The sequence below is a fragment of the Schistocerca americana genome, chromosome 2 (genome assembly GCF_021461395.2).
Source record: "Schistocerca americana isolate TAMUIC-IGC-003095 chromosome 2, iqSchAmer2.1, whole genome shotgun sequence".
Lineage (NCBI taxonomy): Eukaryota > Metazoa > Arthropoda > Insecta > Orthoptera > Acrididae > Schistocerca > Schistocerca americana.
In genome coordinates this window covers 836292254-836305271 of record NC_060120.1, presented here as the reverse complement: position 1 = coordinate 836305271, position 13018 = coordinate 836292254, and the positions used below count along the sequence as shown (strand labels likewise).

At 38.4% G+C, this 13018-nt stretch overlaps 1 protein-coding gene across 1 annotated transcript in view; it reads left to right on the top strand.

The window, feature by feature from the left end:
- LOC124595554 (BRCA2-interacting transcriptional repressor EMSY-like) overlaps window positions 1–13018 on the top strand; it is a 324488-nt gene that overhangs the window by 174213 nt on the left and 137257 nt on the right. The window contains exon 10 of the mRNA XM_047134334.1: window positions 8144–8290. Coding sequence (XP_046990290.1) covers window positions 8144–8290 — 147 coding nt within the window. The remainder of the gene's footprint in view (window positions 1–8143; window positions 8291–13018) is intronic.

Here is a 13018-nt window from a genome sequence, read left to right as displayed (position 1 = left end):
TTTTAGACTGGCATGGGGGGCCTAACAGTTCATATGTGTGACGATTCAGCAATGTGACAGAGACATCCGTGTCCAACTGAAATTTCACTTGTTTCCCACAATTAAGTAAATGAATAGAAAGTTTGTTTGACTGGCATATCACTGATGAAATTGCATGCTTGCTTGTTGCAGATTTTGCATATACTGCATTAATGAGATGGGTCTTGTGACTAGATTTTTGTGAGTGGACTGAATTCTGATGTTTGTCCCATTGCAAACATACGGATTGCACGTGTCCTTTCCCACCACAAGCGTGACACTGAGCCTGTCAGGAGGGGCAGTCTTGGCGTTTGTGTTGTGAATAACACCTAGGGTAAGACTTAATTCTGTTCACCTTTATAGCCGTCTGTTTAGCAAACTGCCTGTGCGGCATAGTGAGGGGTTGTTTACTCGGCTTGGCTAGCACAAGCTGGCTGATCAAATGTATGGGCTGATAAGGCACCGGAATCGTACTGATCTCGCATTTGCACTACCTGCTGAAATGATGGATCAGACTGTTTCAAAATTTGTTCTTTGAGTTTGACGTCAGGCACATTGTACACGATTGCATCACGCAATATAACATCAGAATATAAAGCACCGCAAGCACATTTGAATTTGCATTTCCTTGTCATACCCTGCAAATCTGTTGCCCACTTGCGATAAGATTCTTCTGACTGTTTTTGGCAATGATACCTAGCTGCTACCACATTCACTTGTTGGTCATAATAGTTTCTTGGAGACTGTACTACTTGGTCAAATGACAGGTCACTCAGAGTGATGTTAGATAATAGTTTTTTAATGAGGTGGAACACTGTGCTTCCTACCGTGGATAATAGATAGGGAAGTTTCACAGTACCTGGGATGTTGTGGGTGATGAGATGCAATTCGAACTGGGCTAACCACCATTGTCTGACATTTCCTCACTGCCTCCTCTGGTCTTGCATTCGTCCTCTTCATTCCAACACTTGTGGTTATGCCTGAACAATATCGAGACACGTGCTTTCTGTAACAGTGTTCTCAGGCAAAGAAAAATGGACCATACACCTGTTCCCGTGAAACTGCATGAAACACATTAAATTTTGGAGAATCCCTCTCAAGTTGTACAACTTTGTGTGGTTGTTCCAGACCCCATATTCTCACTTTATGATGGTTCACCTTTCCATGTAAATGGAATGTTGCCTCACCACTAACACTTTGCATGGAAGAAAACTGTCATCCTCCATCTTGCCAAGAACAAAATTACAGAACTCCATATGTTGTTGTTTGCTACCTTCATGAAGAGCTTGCAAGAGCTGAATTTTGTACGGTTTCATGTGTAAAAATCGAAGCAACACTGACATCAGGGGCATGTTGAACTGTCGAGCTGCACTGCGAATGGATTTCTGCGGACTCCTTGTAAACTATGGCAGATATGTTCAACATCAGTGTCAGACACTTTGGGGGATGGTCCGGTGATTTGCCTTTACACAAACAATAGGTTTCTCGGAATTGTTCGTGCCATTATCTAATGCTCTGTGCTACAGAAGGATCCACACCACACCTATTATGAAAGTCATACTGAACAGTTACTACTGACCCACACTGTGGAAAATGTAGAACACAAAAGGCTTTCTGTTATCCCAACACCATTTTTAGTAGAACTGAATTGGATGCATACTGCTGCTACCTTGCAGGAACCATCTAAAACTTGAGAGTTTGCTCTTTCCAACAGTATGTTGTTCACGTACATATCTCAGATAACATAATAGCTATGATTTTTTAAAATTGGATGATTCTTTTTGATACACCTTGTATACTAGTAGCACCAGCCATTTCTCCACTACTCTCACTGTTGTTAGCTGTGCAATTATTTTCATGTGTACCTTTATTTTTTTGTGGACATCTACAGTATTTAGACATTACTTTCCCTGTGTATATACTGGTGGCAAATACTATTACTTTCCCTGTGTATATGCTGGTGGCAAATACTACACCATGAAGAGCTGTATGTCCCAGTTTATGCCAGGTACCATCAAATGCAGCAGTCAAGTCTCTATTACCACTGTTTTCTATTACTGCTTCTTCCACAGTCATCTTCATAGATTCTATATGGATATCTTCTGCTTTAGACCCTATAAACGCTCTGTTCGTAAACCTGGTTTGGGATATGGAAGATTTGTCATGCCAAAGAAAACCACACCTACAGTAGCACTCTTACCAAATGTAAGCAAGGCATAAACAAGTGTGATGTTGTCTTCATAGATTTTGCTATCATTTTCTTCATTTGGAGTTACTGCAACACTGTTACAAAAGGTGGTCATGTATGGATGCTTATCACACTACAGTTTTATTTCATTGGCAGTCCTTTGTGATTTTTCATAAAGAGTTCCAGACCGAATTCACTGCACTGAATACATCTTACACAATTTGCAAAAATTCTGTTAACAACTGACATATCAAATATTTCATTCACATCTAATTCATCCATAAAACATTCATACTTTTCACTAACTGAACCCAGCTTCCTCTGCAACGTACTTTCTTTCTCACTTTAATTGCAATGGGTTGGAGTATCAGCAAGGTTGTTTACAGTAATAACACCTATGTTTGGCTTTCCATCACTTTTTCCTTTTCTTAAAAGCCTTGAGAGGATTTCTAGTCACTTTATGTTTACCAGTGATTATCCTTCAATGAAACAGAGACTTCAGTGAACAGAATCCACCATGAATATTTTCAGGATTACAAGAGTAAATGAACATGAAACACATGACAAGTGAGTGAGTGATATATATTAAACTATCACAGGTTAGCCACAACACTTGTTTTGTAACACTTTTTCTCTCACATCATTCAAATGTACGTGATGAGCATGTGGATTCATGAGTACATTTGACAGCAGTTTAACAGCGCCAAAGTGGGTCACACCCTTGCAGAACTTATTTTAAAAATAGTCATACTCTTCTGAACTGAATAAATTATATATCAATTGAAAAGGGAAAGTCTGTAGATTTTTAAAATGCAAAAAAGTAAAAATTGGACATTTCATGATTTTGAACCTTTCTGGAGCAAAATGTCATTCATCCTCATTCAGTTAATTGCTCATTCCATCCGTCAAAACACCAATTACTATTTAGTAAGTACATCTTGTTGAAATATTATTTTAACACGAAAGATATCCTTTCTCACTGTTTGTACTTCTCACAATTTAAAATTTCATTCAGTTTATGTAGTATCAAAATTTTCACGAGAAGTCAATTTGAAAATAACTTTTACATGCACTCATAAAGTAAAATGGATAACTCAGTGATTATTAATTATCTTCACAATAACTTCACCAGGGTGTATTAACCACCAGAGATTACAGTATTATGCCATGTATTAAAAATTGTAACTCATATAATAAAAAGAACTTGACTCGATAGTGGTCAGAATGAGACTACTTACAATACAATATTAATAACATTAATTGTGGTTAAGTTATTTTCATTGTATAATCGTAATCACTGCAGGACAGGTGGTACACGTTTAAGCTTCTTGTTGCAGTGGAGGCCCATGTAGCAGGTGAGTATTAAATCCGGCGATTTATTGATTATATAGGGCTTAATTTCAGTCAGAACTCATTGGAATGAATGTGCGCCAGAGAATATTAAACCGTAGTGTAACTGTAATTTGCCACTCCGCCCACACTAGTGAACTTGACAGTGGGTGACCATGATACAGTAGGCAGGAGCATGAGGCGAGGTACTTGTGTGTGTGTGTGTGTGTGTGTGTGTGTGTGTTGCTTTTCCTAACTCTTCAGGAAGTAGGAATTGTACTTGACTCTGATAAGTCAGGAATTTCTTCATCATCATTCATCACTAAATGCTTTGTTAACTAATTTAGACATGAGTTCACCAAGCAGCTGTTAAAACACTGTGGCTGGCGGCAATTGAAAACATGATGTCGTCATCATGAAGATTATCTCTTGCGCCAATATGTATCGAGCAGAACTGGGAGCAAAGTGACAATGCTACAGGGACAGACAGGAGATTAAGTCTTGTGATTTTATTGTTTTCATTATAAGAAATATAGTTTTAAAAACCTGAATTTCATAGTGTTTTATGAAAAATTGTATCTCATTGTAAATTTCGTCATAAGTTTCAATAATCAAAACTTGTGATTTTTATTGGTGAGCGTGGGGAAGGGGTTGTATGGTTGAAGAGGTGCATTCAGGCACCTAATATTTTAGAAATTGAGCAAAGGCATTTAATATGTATAGCAACACATTTTTTTCCTCTTGGCCAATTTCCGTTGAAAAAATGCGAAATTTGCTGTGGGACCTCATGGAATATTATTGCTTCAGCCCCTGTAGTTTCATGAAATTCCAGTAGGTAGCAGCACTATACGTAGTCTTCGAAATGGCATCTGTTATAGAGGTGTGTTCCAAGCAGAAAGCTATCATTGAGTTTCTTTTGGCAGAAAACTAGAGCATCACTGATGTTCAGAGGCACTTGCAGTATGTCTAAGAAGACCTGACAGTGAACAAAAGCATGGTGAGTTAGTGGGTGAGGTTTCTGCCATCATCACAACAAGGTCCCGCAAACCTGTCTGATCTCCCACATGCTGGCCACCGCACACAGTTGCGACTCCTACATTGTTAAAACATACGGGCACTCTTATTCAAAGTGATTAAACAGGTCATAATCAAACACCTTGCCACACAACTGGATGTCTCTGTTGGTAGTGCTGACACACTTATCCAGCAATAGGCATACTAAAAGCCCCCACCCCCTGGGTTTCTCACTGCCTAACAGAAGACCAGAAAGAGCAACAAAGAACCATCTCTGTGGAATTTCTTGCAGTTTATGAGGCTGATCATGACAATTTTTGTTGAACATCATCAAAGACAATAGTATGTAGATTCAGTTCTTTGAGCCAGAAACACAAAGTTGGCACAATGCTTACCATCTGATACCTCCATGTTTTTCTTTTCCTACCGCTGAACTTCTTATCCTGGAGTCTGAGTACCTCCTCTCTATCTAACCTTCCTATGCACCCCTCTCTGATCCCCGACACTGGCTCTATTAGTACCAAAAGATAGGTAGTTGTCCTGTTTGATTTTATCAGTGTCTACAAGCAGTAGTTTATATATTGCCTCCTGAAGAGATTATCAGTTCTACTAGGAAGAGGGCAAAATTATGAGGAAATATGCTAAATTAGAAATTAGTAAACTACAAGACAAAAAACTTTGCTAGGTTTGATTGAAGTTAAAAGAAAACCTTCAGACAGGAAGTTTGTAATCTTCTGATAATAAACCAACAAGAACTGAACCAGAATTAAAGATTAAGGACACAAATATTGGTCTCCTCAAAGCCATTAAAATGAATGTATGATGTTTTCTGAGGAGCTAATAACCAGAAGGGTCCTAGAGATATGATTGAATAGTGTTTGTGCATTCATGGAGAAAGTGTGTTAACGAAGAGGATGTGAGTTGTGTCGTCCTGTTTTCTTCTTTTGTTTATAAATAGGGTTGGTAACCTTGGTAATAAATATTTTTTTTGTGAAAACTGGACTCATTTTTTCTACGTTTGTAATATGCTTTTTGTAAAACGGAGAAAATATCATGTACTGACCATGTATTGAAACAGAATCAACCAAATTGAGGCCCACACTTAAACACAGTTTGAAAACGTTTTTACTGAAGCTCTTAAATCTCATTAAATGTACAAACATTACAGGATATGAGCGAGAAAAAGGAATCAAATGGTGACAGCTAAGATTTAGACTCCAGACTATTAATGACAATACAGAGATAAGATTTAGAAAGACAAAAATAAATAAACTGATTTACAGATGTTGATTACATCTATCTGCTTATTTGACTTATCACTTCTACCACAAACATGTCTGAAATCTGGAAGTGGGGCTGATTTTTACATTCAAAGTTCTGTTAAAAAACTTCTTGTCTCTTTTTTCCTGCTAATCCTCTTTGCCTGCTCTCCTGCCCTACTCTTTATTGTTTGTTTCCTGTCTGTTTAGCACACAATTTTGTTATGCTTTTCCAACATACATTTTGTTTTTCCTTTATTTTCCTGCTTTAGTCCTAATCTAATTTTTGTTTCCAATATTATCTTCCACTTCATTCTGTGTTTTGGTCCTTAACTTTCACTCACTGTAAGTGCTCTACAATTTGAGTCTCAGCTATACTAATCCAATTATGTGACCTATTTGAGGCTGATGATAGGTGTTTTCTTTCCCCACAGCACCTACAGAACACTTCAGTGTCTTTTTCCCAACCATCCTCCTCTTGTGATAAGAAAACTACTAGCTCATAAAGACAAATATTCAGTAACTCCCTTGTGTTTCTAGGTGCCCTGCTTTATTTTTCATGCTTCAGCAGTCACTAAGACGATTTATACCATTATGTAGTTAATAACTTTATTTCAAGACAAACCTATTTGAATTTTATAATGGCACTGTGAATGTAGAATGCTTGCTTTTATATTGAAAGGGTTACCTAAACATCAGTACCTTATAAAAGGATATATAAAATACACAAAAAGGTTTTTCGCACATGGTGATATTAAATTAAAAAGATTATGATTCTCTTTCATTTGGTCACCAGCGAAATAATATCACTCAAATGACTCTTTTTCATGTTTAAACTACACTGGTGTCTAAAATTAAAGCAGCAAACCACTATTTTTCTGTCCTGTGTCTAATTCACGATATAATCATACAAACTGTCAACAGATGTCCGTACAATCATGTTCTGCACGGAAGTTGGCATTCTGGTCAACGATCAACCACACAACGATGACACCAGGACGCCTATCAAGCTGGATAGCTATTTGTTGGATATCCACAATCGCTTTGTACACAGTCACAAACAGTGCAGTGCGGCACAGAGAAGGTGCCTACCAGACACACTGCTGGAGGGCTGTAGGAAGAATGCAAGCAGGACAGTCCCAAATTGATTTGGCCAGATGGCTTAATGTGAATTGTTCTGTTGTTTCTTGGATATGGCAACAGTTTATAGAGGCCAAAACTGTACCCCGAAGACCAGGACAGGACTGACGATGTGTGACATCAGAAAGAGAGGACCATTATTTGGCTGTAAGTGCATGACAGTACTGCCCTAATACTGCACAGCAACTGGCATCTGGCCTCACAGCATTCACTGGATGTGTTGTATCGAGGCAAACGGTGTTCAGAAGGCTTTGGCAGAGTGACCTTTATTGTTGGAGAACTGCTGTATGTGTACCTCTGATGAGTCTCCACAGAAGGGAACATCTAGAGTGGAGTCATCAACCTGACATCTGGATGATTGATCAGTGGGCCAAAGTTCTTTTCACAGATGAGTCCCAATTTGGTCTGGAGAGTGATTTTTGATGGATTCAGGTCTGGAGGGAATGGGGAACACTATTTTGGAATCCAGACATTGCGGATAAAGACCAATATAGAGGAGTATCCCTAATGGTGTAAGCAGAGATTATGTTGACCATTCGAACACCCATTCGTGAAATTGCATGGGTGAACCAGAAAGGTTCAACTATTGTCAGGAACCATGATGAGATGTTAAGACCTCATGTTCAGTTGTTGTGAGATACTGTAGGCCAGACTTCACATTGTTGGACAAGAATGCTCAACCTCATAGTAGTAGTTGATGTTTTCTTGATAACAGAAGATACTGCATGTATTTTGAATCCCATAAAGCATGTCAGGGATGCAGTAAAGAGAAGGGCTACATCATGTCAGCATCCACCAACCACTTTCCAAGACTTCTGAGCAGCTCTGCAGGAATAATGGGCATTACTGGCTCAACGTGAGATTGATGACATCTTTCACAGCATGCCCCATTGTTGTCAGTCCTGTATTGCAGCCAGAAGTGGTCACACCTCATACTGAGCACATTAAGTAGTCATCGCAATGTGTATGCTAATACATTATGTTGGAAAAAATGAAGCACATTTTTATCTACCCTTATGCATGTTGCAGTTGTTTATGTTCTGTTTTACATTGTTTCTACTTTACTATCACCTTTTTATACTGTCTTGTGGCAAAATAAAATCAACCTTGCAAAACTGCCATTTGTTGCTTTAATTTTTGACACCAGTGTATTTTTGTGAATTTCATATTTAAATGTTTGATTTCATATTCACAGCAGGTGTGAAGATGGTGCCTATGTCTAATATGAGCAACAGTACCAAAATTCTGCCTAAGCCAGCATTTTCATCGTCTGTTCAGTCACCAGTTTATGTAATGACTTCGGCTACTGGTGGATCACTTGTTACAAGGACATCATCTACAGGTGAATTTATATTACTACTATTTTGCTTTCTGCTGAAATATTACAAAACTACTTTTCTGTGCTTACAAATTATCATCCTAACAACAGTTTCACTCATACACTCTCATCATGATCAGAATCAAGTCCAAATCCAAAAACAGCATTGCCAATGACGTACAACACTTAGCAGTGAAAGCACATTTATTACAAAGGCCATCATACAGCCAGGACAGAATTGTGCTTCTGGATGGATAGTGCATCTCTTTGTACAAACACTGAATATTCTAGAATATTCAAACATAAGAAATTACAATAACCTTCCAGACCTGATAAATACTAAATGACAAATAACTGTGTGTGGTTGGGAGTGAAGTAGCAGCCCGCAGCATGCCTGCCAGCAACACAAACCACTATGCCACTCTGTATGCAGTACAGCTCGCAGCATTGTTCCCTCTCCTGGAGAAACAGCACTCTGCTTGTTGGAGCTGACTAAAACATCCTAATTCTAGAGCTTGTCAATAGTCACCTGTATGACTGTGCCGGCAGATCCTAATGTGCTTGTCTTGTTGTCACATCCTCCTCACTGCGATGATCATCGAAGGTAGACCCTTGCATCTAAATTTGACAGTCATCAAGCGGGTCTTCTTTCCTTAAACGGAAAGCCCTAATCGTCAATGTGCTCCTCAAGAACCTTAGTAGGGTTTCATACGGAGGACATAGACATTGTCTCTGCATTTTTGTCTTCTTGATGAAGGGTCATAAGTCTCAACTTCGTATGTGACATCTGACAAGTGACAAAGGATACGATATGGCCCAAAATAGCACTTTAAAAACTTTTCCTATAGTCCCCCTTTTTTGTGCAGGTGTAAAAACCCCTAACTAACTCTCCCAGGCTGTATCTCACTGGCTGGAGCTTGATGTTATATCACTCTCGATCTTTCTCCCAGGCATCCAGGGTCTTATAAGAGCGATTTGTTTTACTTCTTTGGTCCTGGTGATGAAATGCGTCACATAATCAGTCTGAGTATCATCCAGTTGATACAGAAACAGTATATCAGTTGCCATTTTTATCTCGTAACAATGGAGCAGGAAAAACAATATGAAGCCTGTACTTCTTTGCTTTACTGGGTTGTAAGTAATTTCATAATGGGTAGTATTGTATCTCAATCTCTGTGTTCAACATCAATGTACATCGAGAGCATATCTGCCAACATCTTAAAGCATTCTGTGCGACCATTCGCTTGTGGGTGGTAGATGTCACAGTATGAAATTACCTCTGATACTAGACTTGAAAAATTATCCATGATTAGAATTCACCATACGAGATGCTCCATGCTTCAGAGTATTGTCTTTCTTAGTAATTGACAATCCATGTTTTCCTTTATTTTGAAGAAATCATCTAATGATGATTTTTTTAAGAAGATGAAATGGATAATGGTATCATCAAAGTATTTTGTGGTGACATCCTTGTATAAAATCATCTTGGTCTTCAGACTCTGTCAGATCGGAGTTGAAACTCAAGCTTTCAAAGATTATCACTATCTTTTTTATTGGGAGATGATTGTCTGCATACTTTATAGTGGCGTTCAAGCTTGTTATCAGTTGGGTGACATTGCTGGAGATTCTAACTTCTGTTGGTGGTGTGACGTTATTTGGGTCCTGGATTTGCATGCACAAATGTGAGAAATAGGTACTATGAAGGTATGCCATCCTTCCCAAAAGGCCACTACTGAGAGGCAAAAGGACACTGCCCCTAGCATCACCTGGACCCTTAAGAGTTTTGAATTTTGCTCCGTCTCTGTTAAAATTGTGATGGCATATGCAAAGTTCTACCTTTCCCTTTATTACAGAATCCCAGTCAGTCAGTTTGTGGGAGAGGACCTTTGTTTTCTCAAAGTTGATCTTGCATCCCTGTTAAGACTTTGTTCTGCTATTGCTGATTCCTCAAGATTTCTGTACTTAATGTGCCATTTATGTTCAGTGCAGAACTTGGCTATGGTGCGAATATTCTGCTTTATATTGTGCACATTGTGGACAATGGACACTCAAATCCAGGCTGTCTTTCACTGGACACACCAATTCTGCAATTTTTCACATTGGTTGAAATAATGGTCTAATACCATATTTATGCAATATGTGCCAAATCTTGCTTGAACTCACTTCACAGAATGGAAGGGATGCTGTGGGTTACTGTCTTCCATTGGGTGGATAGGTTTGTGGCTATGTTTACCAGGGAATGCAGCTCTAATTTTATGTGGTTTGTATCCATTTTTCCTGAATACATTCTTAAGGTGTTTTATTTCAGATCCAAGCCGATGGTGACCTCAAATTGAGGTGCTCTATATAATAAAGTGCTCAAGACAGAATGCTTGTGAACTGGATGATGGACACTGTGCTCTTTTAGATAAAGAGCTGTGTGGATCAGCTTTCTGTACATAGAATGATCCAAGCATTGATTCAATTTACGTTCAACCAACAAGTCCGAAACTAGCAACTTTCCTTCCATTTGTTATTCTATTGTAAACCTGAGGTTCATACGTGTGTAATTCTTGAAGTCCAAAGCTTGATTTAGTGCATCCATTCCATAAAGCCAGATTAGAACAACTTCACCAACATACCTATAAAAACAAGTTGGTCATAGAGGAGCATAATGTAAATCACATTCTTCAAAATCTTCTACAAAGAATATTTTAAAGGACATCATATTCGCCGCTGACTGTAGAAATTATTTATTCCACAATTGCATTTTTGGCTTTTGGGCCATTTTCAACTGTTACTGCAAAAGATTTTGCTTCAGCACGTGAAAGACTAAAATCCTGTGACAGGTATGAAGGTTATCATAAAAAATAAGCCTTTTCTTTGCAGAAATACAGTAACATCAGGCAAGTGTAAAGCTCTGTACATTTTCTACAATGAAAATGCTATTTCTGACGATGACATGGGTACATATTGGAGAATTTTAGTCTGATGTAAGCTGAAACAAAATCTTTTGCATTAGCACTTGGAAATGGCCCAAAGGTTGAAATTGCAATTGTGAAATAAATGATTTCTAAACTCAGTAGTAAATATTATGTCCTTTAAAAAATATACATGACTGTGAACACTGACCGTAAGAATTCCACAAAGACGGTAATGGTAAACCCCGGCAGACGGTCATATCTTGAGAAGGAAGATTATAAATTTCTCCGTCTCTCTCTCTCTCTCTCTCTCTCTCTCTCTCTCTCTCTCTCTCTCTCACACACACACACACACACACACACACTTGTTTTCATAAGCAAACTTCACGGGAACAGCTCCAGAAAATTTATATTTCTGTTCTTATTCTCTCCTTGATTAATGGTATCATTGTGTGAAAATAATCTCAATACAGGCAATAATAACTTCTGTAATTTATTGTTGGTACTATGTGCTTCAGTTCGAGTTAGTGCAGATTAGTGATCAATATCTTATTATACGTACACCGTTTTGAAATTTTTGGTAGCTATACATACAATTTTAAAACACCATGTTAATTTTAACACATTCATGTCAGTGCTGAGAATTGTGTTTCTCACTGTGGGGCAGTGCGTGTATTCATGCTTTTGTTCATCTGGCAGTGCTGCTTTTCCTTGCCGGGTGGCAGCAGTCATGTTCAAACACCCTATGCTACTATTTTACAATACTGACCTTTTATGTTGAAAGTGGTGTAAGTCCATTCTTTCAAAATGACAACAGATCACATTAAAAAACTTTGCACTAAATTAATCATGAATTATATGATTTGTTCAGAAAGCTCTGTCTGTCATCTGTTTTTGACAAGGGTCTTGTTGGCCAAAAGCTCATTTTGTGAGAGTCTTTTTGTCGTGCCTATCTGCAACTCAGAATCTCCGCTATATGGTGAGTAGTAACTATCCTTTTCACAATATTGTTACATTTCATCATGGATTTTTCATTGCTGGAAAATGTAGCAAATAAGACAGTCTTCTACTGTATATCATAACTATTGATTAGTTCAAAGGGCAGCCACCAGAGGCACTCTCAAATTGGCATTGAGATTTCTTTAATGACACTCCATGAAGGTGTACAGTGAGAACTTCTTTGCCTAAATGAAGACACATTTCACCTTGCATTAGTTAATTTTGAAGACAAAAATTCTGAAGAAGACTCTTTTTTACACTATGAGAAGTTATCTGCACCAACCACATCACTCACATCCAGGTATCTTCTTGTGCTGTGCTGAGAAGAACTGCTTCGACATTGTTCATCACACTGTGTGTGAAGTTTTTTAGATCGAACAGTGACTTGACTGCAGTTTACAAGACTTGGTGACTTGCCTCTCATCAATATATGTCTTGCAAATAAAGGTGGTGTTTTGAGTTCTATGAGTGCTAATAAATTTACATGCTATAGTGGCCGATTACCTGCACAAACACACATAAGTTGTTCAGACAGTTATATGCAATAGCCACTCTTACAATTGATGACTCCGATGTGATAAGCCTACAGTTATTAGAAGTAGAAGTACAAATTGTCGTGAGTGACCACAAACTACTAAAATGGAAGACTCCACATGTGCTGAAGGTCCAGTTTTCTGTCTTCTTAGTCCAGCACTCTGGTTTGTGCAGGTGGAAGCTTGTTTTTAATATGCAGTAATAACCACAGATTCTACCAAGTTGGCTCTAGTGGTCAGTCAGCTTGACCACCACAATTCGGCCAAAGTTGAAGACATCATAGCACCTCCTGCACAAGAATCACACTGTAAACTGAAGA